Source organism: Pagrus pagrus, assembly GCF_965226575.1.
Source record: "Pagrus pagrus genome assembly, chromosome: 12".
In the NCBI taxonomy this organism is placed as follows: domain Eukaryota; kingdom Metazoa; phylum Chordata; class Actinopteri; order Spariformes; family Sparidae; genus Pagrus; species Pagrus pagrus.
Window position 1 is genome coordinate 7,928,974 of NC_140196.1, and position 17,853 is coordinate 7,946,826.

At 43.4% G+C, this 17,853-nt stretch overlaps 1 protein-coding gene across 3 annotated transcripts; it reads right to left on the minus strand.

The window, feature by feature from the left end:
• Positions 1–3,201: 3,201 nt before the first annotated feature.
• Positions 3,202–16,821, minus strand: acsl3b (acyl-CoA synthetase long chain family member 3b). 3 transcript variants are annotated; one of them, XM_084368632.1, is made up of 15 exons: positions 16,625–16,821; positions 12,949–13,430; positions 11,488–11,665; positions 11,282–11,391; positions 10,951–11,089; positions 9,970–10,120; positions 9,648–9,771; positions 8,907–8,978; positions 8,641–8,780; positions 8,093–8,265; positions 7,869–7,943; positions 7,599–7,790; positions 6,849–6,963; positions 6,523–6,680; positions 3,202–6,076 (listed from the first exon to the last, which is right to left on the minus strand). In XM_084368632.1, exons 2-15 carry the CDS (start codon positions 13,297–13,299, stop codon positions 5,919–5,921), a joined length of 2,136 nt encoding a protein of 711 aa, XP_084224758.1. In that variant the 5' UTR covers positions 13,300–13,430; positions 16,625–16,821; the 3' UTR covers positions 3,202–5,918. The 3 variants fall into 3 exon arrangements, with proteins under 3 accessions (XP_084224758.1, XP_084224759.1, XP_084224757.1); XM_084368633.1 differs by having other exon boundaries at positions 9,970–10,117; positions 16,612–16,821; XM_084368631.1 differs by having other exon boundaries at positions 16,612–16,821.
• Positions 16,822–17,853: the final 1,032 nt, after the last annotated feature.

Below are 17,853 nucleotides of genomic sequence, written 5' to 3' on the forward strand. Positions count from 1 at the left end.
AGATGGAGTGACAAACTGAAATCCAAGATTGCATTTGTCATCGAAAGACCATCCTCATGTTTTCCATTGTACTGTATTTGAACGCCACGTTTGGCATCTTTGAAATTTCATTTTAAGTAGAGGTTATGTGCGTTTGAACAGAATATGAGATTGTAATGATGGATCTGCAAATGATGTCCAGCTCCTCAAATGTTTTACTGCAAAAAACATGTTCAGAGGAGCTACTGTAGACGCAATAGTGGCATCTTATCTATGCATCCATGCTTTATATGTCTAATCCAGCCTATCCCTCCTGCGCCTTCATGCGTCTTACATATCATTTCAACAGCCCGGCGTCATATCTGCGTCCCACTCCTCTCTGTGCCGCCATCTCCCAGCCTCACATGTAATTATTCTCGGTTTTTCTCCCGCCGCCACCCACCTCTCCAGAGTTATGAGGCAGCTCCGGCAGTTCAGCTCGGCTCATCCTTGGGTAAACTCCAATATGGCTTATTGGCTCACACTGGAGTGTGCGCATGAGGCACAAACACAGATGAAAAAGTTTTTTTTTTGCGCACTTCTGAGTCATAAGTAGACAGGAAGAAGGGGAGCCAGCGAGGGAGACAGAGAGATAGAAAGAGAGAAAGTTGGAATAAAGTGTCAGAGAGCAAAGAGAAGACAAGCTAAGACACACACACACACACACACACACACACACACACACACACACACACACACACACACACACACACACAAACCACATTCAAACAATAGGGAAGATGTCCTTCACAGTTTCCTGCTGCCTGGTGCTGTTGTTGTTGTTGTCTTTGTGGTAGAGACACTCTGTGTGTGTGTGTGTGTGTGTGTGTGTGTGTGTGTGTGTGTGTGTGTGTGTGTGCGTGTGTGTGTCTGTGCGTGTGTGTGTGTGCGTCTGCGTCAGAATCAGTGGGCTAATGAAGGGAGCATTATGCCTCTGACGCACTCTCCGGTCCCATAGGGTTGGATGGAGGGAATAGACAGGAGAGGAGGGGTTAGTGAGAATCACTCATCGCTCTGTGGTCGTGTAGATACTGTTTCATTTGAAATGCAAAGGCGGCGCAGACAGAACCACCACGCAGGATTTTTAATCACCCGTGTTCCTGCAGATTGACTTGTACGTGAGAGGTTTATTAAAGGATCAGTGCACTTTGATATCATTGTAAGCTGTAATAGAGCTTCACACACGCACATTGTAAATTAAGTGCAGCATTTAAAGATTTACATATACACAATAAACTGTGAAAAAAAGTGAGCAGCAGGTTTACAGTGTCTCTACGTGTAACAGGAAATAATGGCTGTTCATTTTAGTGTGTGTGCTGATGACAGATTATGATGTAGCAATAATGACGATAGTTGTTAGGTGTTAATAACACACATACAATAAAATCATGTAAATAATCCAGCCTCTTAATTAATTTCCGATCCTTTCTGTTCTGGCATTGTCATAGGAACTTGCAGTAACACACCTGCACAATGGTCGCCACGAGGGGTAGAACAATTATCAGCCTTGGGCGATTATCAGGGCCGGTATTCAGCATTTTCCTATTATCAGTTAGATTGCGAGAAAATGAACGTATTGAAACATTTTATTAAAAGAACAGTACTTGAGTCAGTTGTACTTGGGTTCATTCCATCACTGGTTGTACTAAATTTTGACACAGAGTTTCATTTTTACTGCAAATGAATATCGGTTTCAAATATCAGTTTTCATTCTCCTCGATTTCTAATAATCGCTATCGGCCCTGAAAAAGACATATCAGTCGACGACTAGTTGCCACCCGACATAAAACAGAAAATAAAAAAGAAGTCCATCCTCAGTGTGTGTGGGCACTAGAGGGGTTGTGATGTCACAAGTCATGCTCATAGGCTCTTACAATCACATCTTCACTGAGCGCAGAGAAAATTCAGTTCCAGCAACAAATGTGAAAAAAGCCTTCTCGTGTCAAACTCTGCACATGCATCATTTTACAGAGGGAAGCTCAAACACTGAACTGTAGGAAGAAGGAAAGCACGTGTTTGACTGGAGAGGGGGCTTTAAACAATTATCTGACATTGTTTTGTCGGATAAAAAGAAAAAGAATCGGACAAATGTGAATATTTGCAGGTTTTCTTCATCTTCTATGATATTAAACTGGAAATCCTTGTAATATTTGGGGTATTTTCAACCTTGGTCAGACAAAACAACCCATTTTAAAACGATCTGGGAAACTGTGATGGGCCCTTTTCGCTACTGTTGGACATTTTATCCCTTTTTTTAATCTCTTAATGTTCTTAATGTCTTTTTTATGTGAAGCACTTCATTTATGATGGAAATCACTTTGAGCTGCATTTCTTGTTTGAATGGTGCCGTACAAATAAAGTTTATTATTATTATTATTATTATGTGTAGGCTGTCCTCCTCCAGGTCACCATGGTGGCGAGGAAATCCTGTGGCTCAGGCTGTACCTTGGTGATGCCTCGGCCTGCTCAGTCGTCCTCTGGGATCCACATTCTTCACACATATTTTACATTATCTGCTTGTATCAGATAATATGATACTATAATCTGTATACGCTTTTATTTTGTTGGTCTGTTCTGTCAAGCAACATCTACTGCACGTCTCTCTATCCTAGCAGAGGGATCCCTCCTCTGTGGCTCTTCCTGAGGTTTCTTCAGTTTTTTTCTGGGGTGTTTCCCCCACTCGAATCGAGGGTCTGAGGACAGAGGGTGTCGTACAGTGTACAGATTGTAAAGCCCACTGAGGCAATGTGATTTTAGGATATATAAATAATATTGACGTATGAGTTGACCCTGTGTTAAAAAGTTGGACCTGCAGGTTTTATTCAGATGCACGTGACGGCAGGTTAGCAGGTGCACGTTGAAGGAGCAGTGAGCCGAGCTACCTGCTTTAAATAATCAAGTGACTTTGATTCAACGTGCTCTGAAATATTCTGATGGAAAAAAGAAAAACATCCTTTGTTTACTAGCTCTGACGGAAGGTCGACTCCCAGAACTGCATGTTCCATTTGCGTCGAGGACCCGCCACACGGTCTTTCACAAACCACAGCCACACTGGCCTTCGTTGCCATAGAAACTCTGGTTTCGGGATGACTCTAATCAAGCTGCTGATCGTATCAGTCACATACTGCGACTCACTGACTGTGTGTTGAACACCTGGACACAAAGTGGCAGCAGCAGCAGTAATTACAACACAAACTTTTTTTATTTCATGACATAGTTTCCAAGGCCAAATCACAAATAAATAAAAAGGAAGGATACACTTGCAACAGCCCGGCTTGCAGGGCAACTTAACCACACAAAAAACGAGGAGGAGACCCCCCAAAACAGGTCAGTAACAAAGATTATTAAATATTTTAACATGAGACTTTACACCTGTACAGTTATTGGTAGTTTGAATTAATTTTGATCATCGACCCTCTTCCCCATCTCTACTTATTTACAGTGCAAGCGAAAAAACACAACAGGAGTGGTGGAAATCATCTCGGCACCACCTGCTGTCATCGCCTCGCCGTCGGGCGTACAAACGGGTGTAGTAGGACACGGCATGTGTGCTATCAACAAAACGCGGGGGAGCGCTTCACATTCTTAAGACAGCTCATGTGTGTCAGAAGGCAACTGGCTGCCTCTAGCCGGGCAGAGGGAAAGCAGCAAACAGCACAGTAAGCTACTTAAAGTCGGGAGAGAGACACGTTAGAAAAAACAGGGCGGGAGGAATGATCGTCAAACTTTAACATGCTAAAATAACCATTCTGCGTTGAGCTAGTAGACGTAATAAGAGAAGTAGTTAGAGTACCTGTAGCTTTAATTAATGCTTAATGTCTTCAGTGAACGTATTCAAAGAGGGCAGATGTGAGACAGATGTCACCCTCAAAGAGAATCACTGACCAAACACTGTTTAATAAAGAGAAGAAAGACAGACTGGAACAATGGTGATCCTCGTACTGATGCCACTCAGAGAGTTATCACCGATCTGAAAGCCTTCGGTCATTGATATACAGCATGAGTTCAAACAAATGGCAGTTGACAGTATCTGAAGCTCTGTGGACCCTTTTTCTTATATACACTGCACATAAAGTATCATACACATAAACCGATTTGAAGATACAGAAATGTTACCCAAACTCTGAGAGGTCGGGTGAACTTAATATGCGATATATTCTCACTGTTAAATAAGGAGTGTATTTCTTCAGTCGTTCGACTTGGAGTGCGATTCTTTCTCAAATATATATTCAAGTGCTTTGGTACAGTTGCACATCATGCAATGCAATTCTATAATGCCAAATATTAGATTTTTTTTCACCTATTAGAGAACATTACATTGTTTAGCACAGCACGTTCAAAATGGGCTACATCTACACTTCCCGTCAGTGTCTCTCTACCATCCTCTTCTTTATTCCTATGCTGGATGCGGACAGTAAACAAGCCTCAACATTCATACACTATGGAGGGGCTGCTGTGTGTGCGCATTTCCTTCCTACGTACTGGAATTTAAAATTTGTGTATAAATATTGCACATTCATTTTGTATCTCATATTCATAAGTAAAAAAAAAAAAAAGGTAACAGTAACTAGACCTACAGCGAAAAAGAGTAACATGTACAGTTGCACCAAAATGTAACCAATGAAAGGCTAACTATATTTCTACGCTAGGCTAGGTTCCCTTGGAGACATCCATACGGTGTGTTGGTCATGACTGGAGGAATACGTGGCAGGGCTACAGTATGTTAATGAAGCGAGAAAATAACCAATAAGACACAGGTTGGGAGGCATCCAGGGGCTGCTGAGATATGGAATACATGAAGTTAGGGGGAAAGAGCAAGTATGGAAAATCTCCCAATGGATGCCTTTTTACAATTAATGTTTGACCCTGCTGCCAACGCCGAGAGCAGAAGGGACTGAAGACTGGATCGCCTCGACTAGTCAAGTCCGTAAACAGTAAACACACTCAAGAAGGTACAAACTTTGGGACAAATGAGGGGAGAAAAAGACAAAAAAAAAAAAAAAAAAGCTTGTAAACAAAGCTTGTTAAAGTACAAGTAGCGTAAACAAATTGGCAATAGAAAACAGGAGGATAAAGAACCTCAGAAACAAACCCTCAGAATAATGCACCCAGAAAGTAACAGTAAGAAAAAGGTACTTCGACAACGCACAATCTCTCGCGGCTTTGCGACACCGATTCCCCCCACACACAAAAGACACTCATCAAATGGGTTTAAAAGCCAACAAACCAAACATGAAGCAAACATAGCGACACAGATTTAGAAAAAAACAAAAACAAAAAAACATTAAAGAGATCCCTGCATAGATTCCAACCTGAATGTTACTTAAAGCCCAGGAGGGATCCCTCTATCATTCTACCCCCACTTCCCTGCCAGGTATCTGCGCTACCAGTCCACGACCACGCTGAAGTGGTGGGAGGGCTCCAGAGAGCAGGGGGGAGGAGGAGGAGGAGGAGGAGGAGGAGGAGAAGCGACAGAGAGGGTGTTCTGACATCGATCCAGATACATCTAGCCTGGCGTTTGTTTTTTTTCCACTTCCGGTCGTGCAGACGTCCGATTTCGTGCGTCTCCTCGGTTGCTGTGGCAACCTGGAGGGCTTGATCCATCAAAGGGGAGCGGCTCGGTTGTCTGCGAGGGGGACCTTCTGCCTTTTGGTCTTGACGGAGAGCGTTAAGCTGGATTCAAGAGTGTTTTTCTCCCCCCTCCTTTGATCGAAGCTGGTCGCGGGGAAGCCGAGGAGGAGGTGCATGAGACGCTTTGTGTGTTGTGTGTGTGTGTGTTATCTGTATCTTAAGTATAACTCCTCTTCAAGTAGTCCTGGTAGTGGCTTCTGAGCTCCTTGTGTATGTGTGCAAGTATATATGTGGATGTGTTTCGGCGTTGTTTGGAGTGTGTCTGTGTGTTATTTTCCACCGTACATCCTCTCAATGTCTTCCTGGTAGTGCGTTTTCAGCTCCTTGCGTTTTAGTTTGAACGCGTCAGTGACCAAGCCGGTCTCTGGCGTCCAGGGCTCGGCGCTCAGACGGATCTTCTTGGGGATCTCGAATCTCTCCAGTTTTGCTGGTTGGGGGGAGAGAGAGAGCAGAATCGCAAGTCAGTGTGACAGATACAGTGCAACACGAGCGTAAGTCTGGCACAAGGCGGACGCTATCGCACCAAATCTGAGCTGATAATTTGACAGAGTGTGCCACCAGTTTCAACACTTTAGGAGGAGACACTGTGGGTGAAAACATTTTGAGTCCTGTCAATTTTGAGTTTTGGGGTTATTTTGCCACCTGTTTTAGGTCAGATTTCTGTTTGATTTCTGAAAATGTATACAAATTTGCACATATTTAGTCAGGCAGTACCTGATATGCATATTGTGACCCAAAAAACATCAACAGGGAAAGTTTCAGCGTGATATCTATTAGTTCAGTTGTTTAGCCTATTCACTTGTAGCATCTCCCACTTTATTTTCTGCATTAACAGGATGAATTCAAGTGAAACAGAAAGGCTTTTCCCCCTACCTGAGATTGCAGCCTCGGTAATGATGCGGAGGACCTCTTTCTCCATCTGGGAGTTGTTGCAGATCTCCTCCCATGTGCCCCTCACCTGCATCTGCTCCGCCACTGCCATCAGCTGCTTGTGGTTCGGCACCACAAAGCTGATCACATAAGACTGGTCGCTGAAAGATGAGCACAAAAGACTCCACGTGTTTAGTGACTCAGTTAGGGAGAGAAGAATCAAACTATGAATTCAGAAAATCCTTTAACAGAAGAAGACATTGGATGAAAGTTGGCTTGAAGTCAAAAGTCTGGGAGGAGATTCAGAGAGAGTGTGCGCAAGAGTTTACCTGTTGGCGTAGGCACAGATGTTGTCTATGAGCGAGCAGTTCTTCAGAACAGCCTCCACTTTTCCGAGAGAGACGTACTCGCCTGCTTGCAACTTCACCAGGTCCTTCTTGCGGTCTGTTGAGAAAGAACATGCGTCACAATCCTAATAGATGCAGAACACGTACCAGAGTTTCCTTTACCAGTGAAATCTGTTGAAGTCTGAAATATTTAAATTCCTCGGTCATACTGAGAGGTGAAAATAGTTTCCTTGTGTTCACACCAAAAATGAAGCTATTTTTTTTATGTGTGGCGCTCTTACGAGTCAGTGCAAAGTGTATTTGTGCAAGTTGAAAATATTTGACTTGAGTGAAAAAGTGTGAAAAAGAGGAAGATCGGGCAGAACGGAGGGACAGAGCCACTTCTCAGCTGCCACCAAGCTCTGTAGGAGAGAGCCAGAGCTGAGGCTTCTGGAGGAATGAACAACCGAGTCACGCTGGATTCTTCTCTGATCCGGAGCCGTTTACTAGCGGGAGGAGAACTCTGTTGTTCTTTCTAACTTTTGGGATTAAAAAGTGAATTTATCTTCACTCTGTCATCCCTGGTCGCCAAATACTGATGCTTTAGGTTGATGATGCAAGGCACCAACAGTCTCCAGTAACAGTTTGAAAGCTCAATAATCAAAAATAATATTTGGCTGGAACTTCTCTTGTTTGTCCAGGAGATTGAAATTCAGAAACATCAATGTGTACATTATTTCCTGGATCTCTTACCGATGATCTTGAGGCATCCGTCATGGTGGAACTCTCCAATGTCTCCGGTGCAGAACCATCGCTGTCCTCTCTCATCCACAAAGAAGTCGGTACGGTTTTTGCCTTCGTTCTTGAAGTAACCCATCGTTACGTTGGGACCGCCGATCAGAATCTCCCCCCGTGGGTTTGGCTTGTCTGTGCTGTGGTAACCACCTGGAGGAGCACAAACCCCATTAGAAAAAAATATCAGTGTGTTTATTTGCCTTCTATAAAGTCGGGTTGTTGACTCACCCTCCTCCCAGTCCTTCAGTGTGATCTCAGAACACACCAGCGGAGCGCCAACCCGTCCTGTGCTGTAGTCCCACACTGAGAGAAACACCAGATGAAATCCTGTATTAGCATTCTTTATACTTCTATTTGCTTCTCTCTTAATTTCCCAAAGGGCAGCCAAAAACAACTGCTGTATCTCATCTCCCGTCTTCCTCCCTTAAAAAGAAAGAAATCCACTCTCTTACTCTCACTGATGGTACCAGCTCCACAGGTCTCCGTCAGGCCGTAGCCCTGCCCCACAGGGCAGCACAGACAGATGTTCATGAACCGCTGCGTGGCAGCTGAGAGTGGAGCTCCGCCGGAAAGTAGCACCCGTGTGTTCCCTCCTAAGAGCGCACGCACACGTTTGAACACCAGACTGAGGGGGAGGAGGAGGAGGGAGAAAAAAAATACACAGCAGGGAGAAGATGAGAGACAAAAACTTAAAAAGCCATTTAGACTTTACAAAGTGAGCAGTAAATCTACATAGCCTCCAGATACTGACTTTGCTACAGAGCCATCCTTGCAAACACAATATTAAAATCAATGCTGTGCAATGATTCACATGTGAGAGAATCATTTCCTCCACCCTTTGTTCGGACTCTGTGTTAACACGCATTTGCACTAGGTTATGATTACCCATGTACTAACAGAGGTTAATGTTTGCCTGAGTATCACAAGGGAAGCAAATGTCAACCGAAGAGGGTTTGCTAATGACTCAGCTCATTTCTGCAGATTATAATGGGTGTGTTACCTGTCACAGAGAGGCGTGCTGTAGCCCTTGGAGATCTGCTCCATCTTGTAGTTGTAAGCCAGCACAAAGAGCGTCTTCTGGAATTTGCTCATCTCCTCCACTTTGGTCATCACATTCTTGTAGATTCGATCCATGATCTCCTGCAAGAAGGACACTCTCATGTTAAGTTTGACTGAGTGTCTGACTGTAGTATGATCAATGATGTTAGCTAGAGGCCAGATTACTGAGAAAATTGGATCGGTTTGTGCAGAGATAAAAACACTTACTGGCACAGCAGCCATGAGAGTAGGTTTCAGCACACTGGTGTCACCTTTACTGCCCTTTTTTATCTTGGTGGACTGTGAAAGTGAAGCAAACAAAAATTCGGTCAACTCTCAGTTACCTATTGATCCAGGGTTGTAGTCACAGATGTAGGTGGGCCACGCAGAGCTTTACAAGAGGCTATATCAAAATGGATTCAAGTGAGACTCTGTAAAGGATATTTTTTCAAAAGCACAGCAATTTGCTAAGATCCATGTTATTTTTGCAAACTGGTCTAAAAGTCTGCCAGAATTTCTGACCTCATTGCACCAATCCTGGCTTTTAGATACGTTATTGATTTCTTACAAAGCCACGAGAGGCCTTGCTCCAAGTTATTTAACAGATCTTAAATTTCTCACTTCCGTTTTTACTTTTAACATGCTTTAATCGCTTTGTGTTTTATTTGGCTCTGATTTTATTGTAAAGCACTTTGTGTGCTGTGTTTTGAGATGTGCGATAAATAAACTTTATGATCATTATTAAGGGCCTAAGCCTTAATTATACAAGTGACTACTATCCTCCCAGAAAGAAACGAATAGCTAGGTTTCCATCCAAATGTAGTGCACATCTTAGCATAGTTTGAAGAAAACCTGCAAAAGTGCCAAATTGCGTGAATGCATGCCCATGTATGAATGTATATGCTTTGCGGATGTAAATAAAATATTTTTTCTTATTCACTGTTTGGGGGGGTGCTTTAATATACTGACCTGGTCGGCTAGTGTCTGAGGGGACGAGTAGCCGATACGACAGCCGTGTGAGATGCACACTAGCTCAGCGCTGAGCTCTAAAACGTGGGCCAACGGCAAGTATCCTATGTAGGTGTCCGTTTCACTGCCAGCACAGAAACAACAGCAATTTAATTTCCACGGTAGACACAGAGGGAACATCGTGAGGGGTGACACAGAGAGAGAGAGCAATTGTAACTGTGTCTGTGAGGAAAGATGCGATGGTGTAATAATTTGTGGCTACAGAGAGACAAAGAAGACAGGAAGTGTCATAGAAATAGCTGTGAACCTGACATTGACTTACTTGAGGTTAGGAATTCTCTCAGCCATGCCAGTGATCCCAGCCATGATGTTGCCATGGGAGATCATGACACCCTTGGGGATGCCTGTGGAGCCGCTGGTGTACATGATGACGGCGATGTCCGAAGGCTGTGGCTGTCTGCGGTTTACTGCTACTGCAGAGAGAGAGGAGCAGAGGGCTGATGGTTTGGCAGGAAATGGATCACACACCAATATAAACAAAAACATTAACAGCTGTGATAATACGATGAAGAAATGTCTGCTTTCTAAAATACAACACTAAATAAATAAATTCTTTTCAAATATGCTTTAAAAAACATTTTTGGTAGGACCCAAAACTAACAGCTGATTTCATTATTATTTTCTCAATTTATCGTTTTAGTCAATAAAATATCAGAAAAAAGTTAAAACCAAGATGTTTGTTTAGCTCAACCAATTGTCCAAAAGGCAAATATATTTAATTTTAAACTTGATTTAAACAAATAATCAAATATTTGTTGCCGGTAAATCTTTTGCTGATCCTATGAAGGATTATCCTTTTAGCTCTTCTGTAAAAAAATGAGAAATGGCCAAAAAAATACAAGAAAAGACAACCAGTGAATTAATGCACACATGGTTTAAATTATTGCCATCCTCTATGTAATTCTTGTTGATTGTGAAGGAAATTTAGCAACAGTTATTTCAGAAAAGATAATATTTTTGCACATATTCATGTTTTCTTGGTCAATTATTGTAAGAGGAAAAGTATAAACATTGTTCAAGCTGTAGCAAAAACATAACTTCTCCTCATTTCTCTGAAAAATCAGCTGGTGACATTGGGCGCTTGGCGAGTCCAATTTGACCTCTTGCTGGCTCTGTCATGCACGACACATTGCTCCAATCACACATCAGGGTGTCGGCTTTGTATTAAGCCTCCATCAGTGTACTTCCATTTCCCCCCGGACAAAATTAGAAACCTTTTTAATCATGCTGCACAAATACTCACTATTGTCAGGTTTGGATCCCATCTCCTTCACAGCGTCCATGCTGTAGACCATGATGCCTCTGGGGACGTCTGGCCAGCTTGCCGGTTTACTGTCCACTACAATAACATACTGCAGCCTCGGCACGTCACACAGGATGGCCTGCGATGTAGAGTTGAACGAAGGAGGGAGGGAGAAGGGCGAGTGAGAGGAAGAAGTAATTATGCAAATAGAAATGAGCTTCTTATCAAACCCTAATGATGCAGGCAATAAACAACCTGTAATTAAGTGACATAACAAAGGGCAGAGCCTTGTTTAACACAGCTGACGTGATGGGGACAACAAAGCGGGTACCTTGAGACGGCTTTGAAGCAGGTCTTTGCTTGTGATGATGTGCGTGACCTCGGTCTCGTTCAGGCCGTGGGCGATGGCCATGGGTCCGAGAGTGGCGTACAAGGTCACGACTGTCGAATTCAAATCCAGTTAAGATCAGTCAGTCGCGTTTTACTGCAGGTTCAAAGATGGTCTGAATACACATGATTTGTTTGTCTCTCACTTACGTGGAAAATTGTACATGAAGCAGGCTTGTGCTGCCACGAGCCACTCGGCTCTGGTCTCACAGAAGATGGCGATGTTACACTGAGGTTTCTGGCCGAGAGCTGCCAGACCGCTGCCAAAGCACTTGGACGCATGGTAAGCTTCCTCGTAGGACAGCCAGTTATAGTTCCCTAGAATAACCTACACACAACAAGTAAAGGTTTATTATATTATAAACAACATAAAAACCGATGCATGAGCAAACATTCTTCAGGCCTGGGTAGCTTCAGAGCATCTATCCGGGAGCAGCTTTGGTCAGTAACAAATCATTTTACAAGTATTTTCAAGGTGCAATGTCAAGCTTCAAGCAAAATGATTATTTCACTTCATCACATTAAATTATGTGTTACTGTGCAATAAAGTATATTGAAAGTATCAATACCTTTTTGAAACTGTGAGTTTAAAAATGATACAATCTATGTTAAGAATACTGTCGATAGGAATGGAAGGTCTACACACTTGGTTAACAGATTTTTAACCAAAGGATGCACAGATATTAACATTATGGCACATATGTCAGTATGTGTTCAGTGACCTTTTCTGTAACACCACTGTGAGCAGGTTGCTTATCACCGTTCTTGCTGTGATATCCAAAGGGGTATTGAATTTCATTTGTTCTAGTATTATATAAAAGCTTAAAATTCTGGTATTGTAACAACCATGTTGTGCTATAAACAATGTCTCAAACACAATGTTTTGTGACAGCAATCCCACAGGAGGGTGAAAAATGTGTTTTATGTTTCACAATGCGTCAGCTGTCTGTGGTCTTGACACCCTGAGCCAATATGAAACAATCACTCAAAGAAGCGATTTACTATGAAAGTGTGGCAGTTACACTTTCAAGCACTTTATCCAAAATGTAAGCACGTCTCAAACCTTCAAACACTAAAATTCAAGCATGTTCAAGGATTTCCAGCACCGGTCCGAGCCCTGTAAATTATAAAAAAATTAATAAATGATTTAGGGAACCTTCTACCAACTATACCTATGTTGAGGGAATTATTATAAGGGAATTAGAATATAAAAAAGGCTACGGTGCAAATTATAAGAGGGGTCTGATGTTGTCATGCAACATCATCGTTCATTCACGGTCAGTTAGCGCCCTCTGCAGGCCTTTTGCAGCTATGCAGGTGTTAATGAGGAGGCTCTCAGCTGCGAGACAAAGGACCAGTGACACCTCTGCTCTTCCACCCACATTCCTCAGTCACACTGTGCACAGTGGTAGACTGTGCTGTCAGCCTCACAGGCACAAGCGAACTTCCTGTAAACCCACAGATTCACCTCCAGCTTCTACAGTTCTGAGTCTAAATGTGATGAGCTGTACCACCCACTGATTCTATACTTGCTCCTGACAACAGACCAAACCATTGCAAAAAATAATGAAACGTCTGTGTTTGAAAGAGGTACAGGTCAGTGCCTCTCACCTTCTTGAAGACCTTGCCGTTAGGCTGGAGCTCATCCTCCTCACTGAGCACCTCTCTGGTGCCCAGACAGTCTCTTTGTGGAAATCTGACCGCAGCGTATTCAAACATTTTGTCCAGGGTGTCCACCCCGGGGTGCAGCCATGCCACCAGCTTGTCTTGATTGTTAACAGCCCTGTAAGGCCCTGCTGGGTTACCGCCAACTGAGCGTGCCTTGATCCGACGAGCCCGTTCCAAGTTGCTGCCGGCTCCGGAGAGGAAGTACCAAGGTATGAAGGTGATGACAGAGTAGACCCAGACAACGGAGCGGAAGACCTGCAGCAGCAGGGGGTTCATATCCTCCTTCAACTTCATCTCCGAGGATGAAGTCAGAGCTGGGGATTGAATCAAACCAGAAGCACGATGATACTCTACACTCCTGAAGTATTTCTGACTTCCTGCTGAGGCTGAAGGTTGCAGGCAAAGGTTCCTTTGTGTGGCCGGACCTGCAACACAGAGACACAACATGAAATTCTAGACGTACAGTCAGGGAAAAAGACACATCAGCACATTTGGTCATATCGAGTGGCAGCTCACGTGAGCTACTGGCTCCTGGTAAACAAATCCTTTCCTGAAGAACACCTCAGCTCATTCTTAGGCTGGTTCTCAGTCAGCACTATTTATTTAACCAGAGCTGTGGGCCCTGCTGCGGTAGCGATTCCAGCTTTACAGAGAGAGCATTATGTTATAACACTGTAAAGATTTTAGAATGAAATGATTAATTAAGAATAGTTAATGAAGAATAGAAAATGAAGTGTCTCTCATTTGCTGTTTTTTTCTGTTTCATTTGATTGTAAGTTTTGTTGTTTGTCAGAAAAAATAAGCAGTTTGAATCCAGATCCAGGAGTCTGCCATTTTTAATGCAATCTGTAGACAAAATCGAACACTATTGTTAACTTTGATAATTGATTGATCAAGCAGTGGTTGCATTATTTTTTAGAATTATACACCTTCTCTATGATAAGGTCTGCTAACGTCATGTGCTCTACTCATACTGCTCTCACCTTTGGATCAACTCTGACCGTGTGCCGAGAGCTCAGCTATTTCTAGTGTATCCTTAGGGCCAGAGTGCAATTTACAGTGTAGTCCTGCAGCCACCGAGCCGGGGCAGGCTAGAACGAGCAGCACTGACTCATTCTGCAGCTCAGCAGGGAGAAGTCCAGGGGTCACGTGGGAGGTTAGCAGAACCTGGCCAGCTAATGTAACAGTACTGAGAAGAATCTAACACTGACCCGATGAGGTGGGCTGCTGCTGGATGTATGCAAACACAGTGTGGGTAATCGGTGAGTGTAAAGGGTCCACTACGCAACCCAATACTGATCACCAGTTCTTGTGCTCTGGTAAGGGCTGTAAAATAGATATTGAAGTGCTCCAAACTTTCCCAGCTGGATTTCTTAAATGACAACCACAGGACCATAAGGCCTCATTCGGACCAAATTAGGTTTTGCAGTGATTAGCGTGGGGTTGTACTGCAGTGTCAGAGGACACAATTGGGATCGTCATTTGGTCCATGAACCCCACCTGGATATCGCCTGATTTCCAGCTTGGGAGCAACAAGCCGGTGGTCGGAAAGAGAGGCTCTCTCCAGCCGCAACAAGTTTGCAGAGTATTTCTCCTCCCCTGCAGGTCTCCTAGCAGCAAGATGTTGATTGAGGCACCAAGCGACACAATAGAACTCGGAGCAATTTGGCAAACCTCGTTCACTCCGACTCCAAAAACATGTCATGTCAACCAGTACTTAATCAATTATGACAAGCTTTCCATTCTAAGAATTATATCAGTAGGCTATATTTATAGAGTCATTTTATAAATGCAACTGCTGCAGCCTAAACACACTCCCCACACTCAAAATAAATGGGATGACTGGCGTTTTTGCCGCACTGCCTGATTTAGTCTGAGTGACAGTGATTCTCAGCACTAAAACAGTCTCTTCTATGTGAGTACATTGGTAACAACTGCCCATATCTGTTATCAAACTGCTGCTGGGTAAAAAAAAAAAAAAAGAAGCTAATTAGATTTTAGCCTGTAAATTTAGTGAAGGGTTTTGCGAAAATGTAAATTTGTTAGTCAGCTCCAACCCAAACAGCAGCCGTCTTTCCCTTCAAGTATTCATTTAAAGACATGCTGCACAAACTGATTAAACCTTACTATGGCTGCAAGTGATGATAATTTTTATAATGAATTCCCTTACAATTATCTTTACAATTAACAGTGAGAGTCCAGAACCCACAGATGCTTCATTTACTATCATAATTGACAAAAAGACAGCAAATCCATATGATTAAGAAGCTGGAATCAGCAAATGTTTGACATTTATGTTTAAAAAATAACTGAAACTATCAAAATAGTTTGGCAGCTAACGACTTAATTGTCTGAACGTTGCCGCTCTAAACCGCACAGGTGAACGTTGAACACGTCTCACCCGTTTTGCAGCAACCCGCATACCTCTACCAACCGACACTGTCTACTGTGTCTGCTGTGTTTGAGCTGAGCAAACAAAGAGGAGGCTGAGAACTCAGACAGCTCCAGTTTAACACTTGTCATACAGGTACAGTCATTCTGTACCTCACATGAATAACGTAGACACACACACACTCGTAGTTACAATTCCACCAACAACAAAAAGCCAGTGGCATGAAACACACAAGCAGACACATGCAGTTTTGTTATGGAAATGTGGTCAATGAGCTCTCTCGAACCACTTCAGCCTGCACACCTTCAGTCTTATTTCCCAACAAGCAACTTTACTCAGTTATCTGAATGACACATGGGCAGGAATTTAAACCCACAAACTGTACATGACACAGAGATTACACCTCAGATTAAGACTATTTCAGTGAGCAGTACAGCTTTCAGCCTATCCTGCTATAACTTGATAGTGATTAGTGATAGTATTTCATTCATACTATCTGTACCTGAGTGGGCATAAGGGCAGCAGGACGATGCTAAATTACAACCTCATCAGTGAACTGAATCTGATCTTTCAAGAACTTTCTCCATCTTATCATTTACACTGCTGAATCAGATAATGCGTCATCTTTTTACTAACCTCAGGCTGCACATCTATCGTATCTTTAACTCACTAGCTGGACTGCTCTCACATGCATCAGTGCTGCTCCAGATATGGTGTCTCATCGATACTGTTTTGATTTGTGCGTCCTTCTTCGAGATAATCACTCTCAACGTCAGCTAAGCTCGTAACACGTTGTTGTCATGATAGCCTGCACAGATAGTTTTCATTGTGTAATCAGCTAATATCGGGGCATTTTTCATCCCATTGTGTCCGCGTCTGAAGCTATAAAAAGGGCTAGCGAAGCAGCATCAAGATTAGCAGCTAGCGGGCAGCTCAACGACGCGCTAGCAGCTAGCAAAGCTAACAGCTAGCGTGTAGCCGCTTTCGGCTAACCACTGCAGCTGCTGTTGGCCCCGCTGCCGGTGTAGTGGCGTGAAATTCAGTTTATTCGTCAAAAACGCACTTAGTAATTCAAACACGGCACACGCCTTGTATTGTACACACAGGTAGAGGACGTTGGAGGCCATGTGCGACACGGTTAAGCAAGCCGGTAGCTAACAATCAGCCCCTCTCATCCACATCTGCAAAGCGTTCACACAGCGCTACATTCTCACCTCTTTTTCTCACCCGCTACGCCTGAGTCTCTGCGGGACTGAAGTGTGCGGTGTTTATCCTTCTGTCCACAGCTCCGACATTATACCATCCTTATCTATCAGCGCGGCGCGTTCGGTTGTGAATTCAAACCGCTAGCACATTACAAAACAAATATAAAATTGACTGACGTTGAAATTGTAAATCTGAGCATTGCCGGGACAGTTCTGCCAGCCCGGAAGCTGCACAGTGACGTCAGGACACTTCTCCGTCAGCGATTGGAGGACTGGAGGTGGCGCGTGCTTGGGGCAGCGGGGACGTCAGTGAGGTTACTAGCGGTCACAACTGGCGAGTCCGTCAGTTTCCTGTCAGCCGCTGGCGCGACGAGGAGGGTCAGAGACACAGAGGGAAGTGAAACTGAAACCCTAATTGAACACAATCACTACGTGGCTATACTAAATGTGTATCGCAGTGATGTGTAATTGTTCTGTCTGTGTGGGAGAGCAAGCTGCGGATCCTCGTGACCGGTTTGAAACATGGTGAGAAAGTGTTACAAGAGGAAACAGCCAGAAACACAGGGAGGGTAACTTCACTGTCTGTTAGTTAGCAGTAGGCTACATGCTATAAGGTGCTGAAGAAAGGGGAGAGCAGTAATGGCTTCCTTTCTAAAATGAAAAGAAAAGGACAAAAAATGTTGCTTTTCCTTTATAAATTTTGTTTTAAGGCCAGATAGGTTTATTCACTTATTTCAACATACTTGTTTTGTTATTTATGAGGGGTAGGTATCTGATTTTTCTGTCAGATTGCTGATAAAATAAACTTAAGGCCTTTGTCCACACCAGTATTTTTAAAAACATTTTTTTCTCCCCTTTCTTTGGTTTCAAAAAATTTCCTGTCCACACCAACGGTATGAAAATGCAAAAGCAGGCTGGCGGTGGCAGTATAACCTCTACCGTAAGGCCACGTTGGCCAATCAGAAGAGTTTTCCAAAAGCTCAGTTTTCAGTGAAATGCTGTTTACATGTGCACGGAAGGCCAAAACACATTAAAAAACCTTGGTTCTCAGAAATACCTTAACCGAAGTGCTTTTAACTTACCACAGACTGGCTGCAAACCCTGGATTCTTCATAAACGTAGTGTTTCATTCAAGAGCGATGCAGTCACGAATGATAGTCGTGCTGACCTGAGGCAAAAAAACAATGTGAGATTTGTGTCCATGTACTTATACCCTGTAGGTTAGCTGTATTAGATGCAGCCACCAGGCAC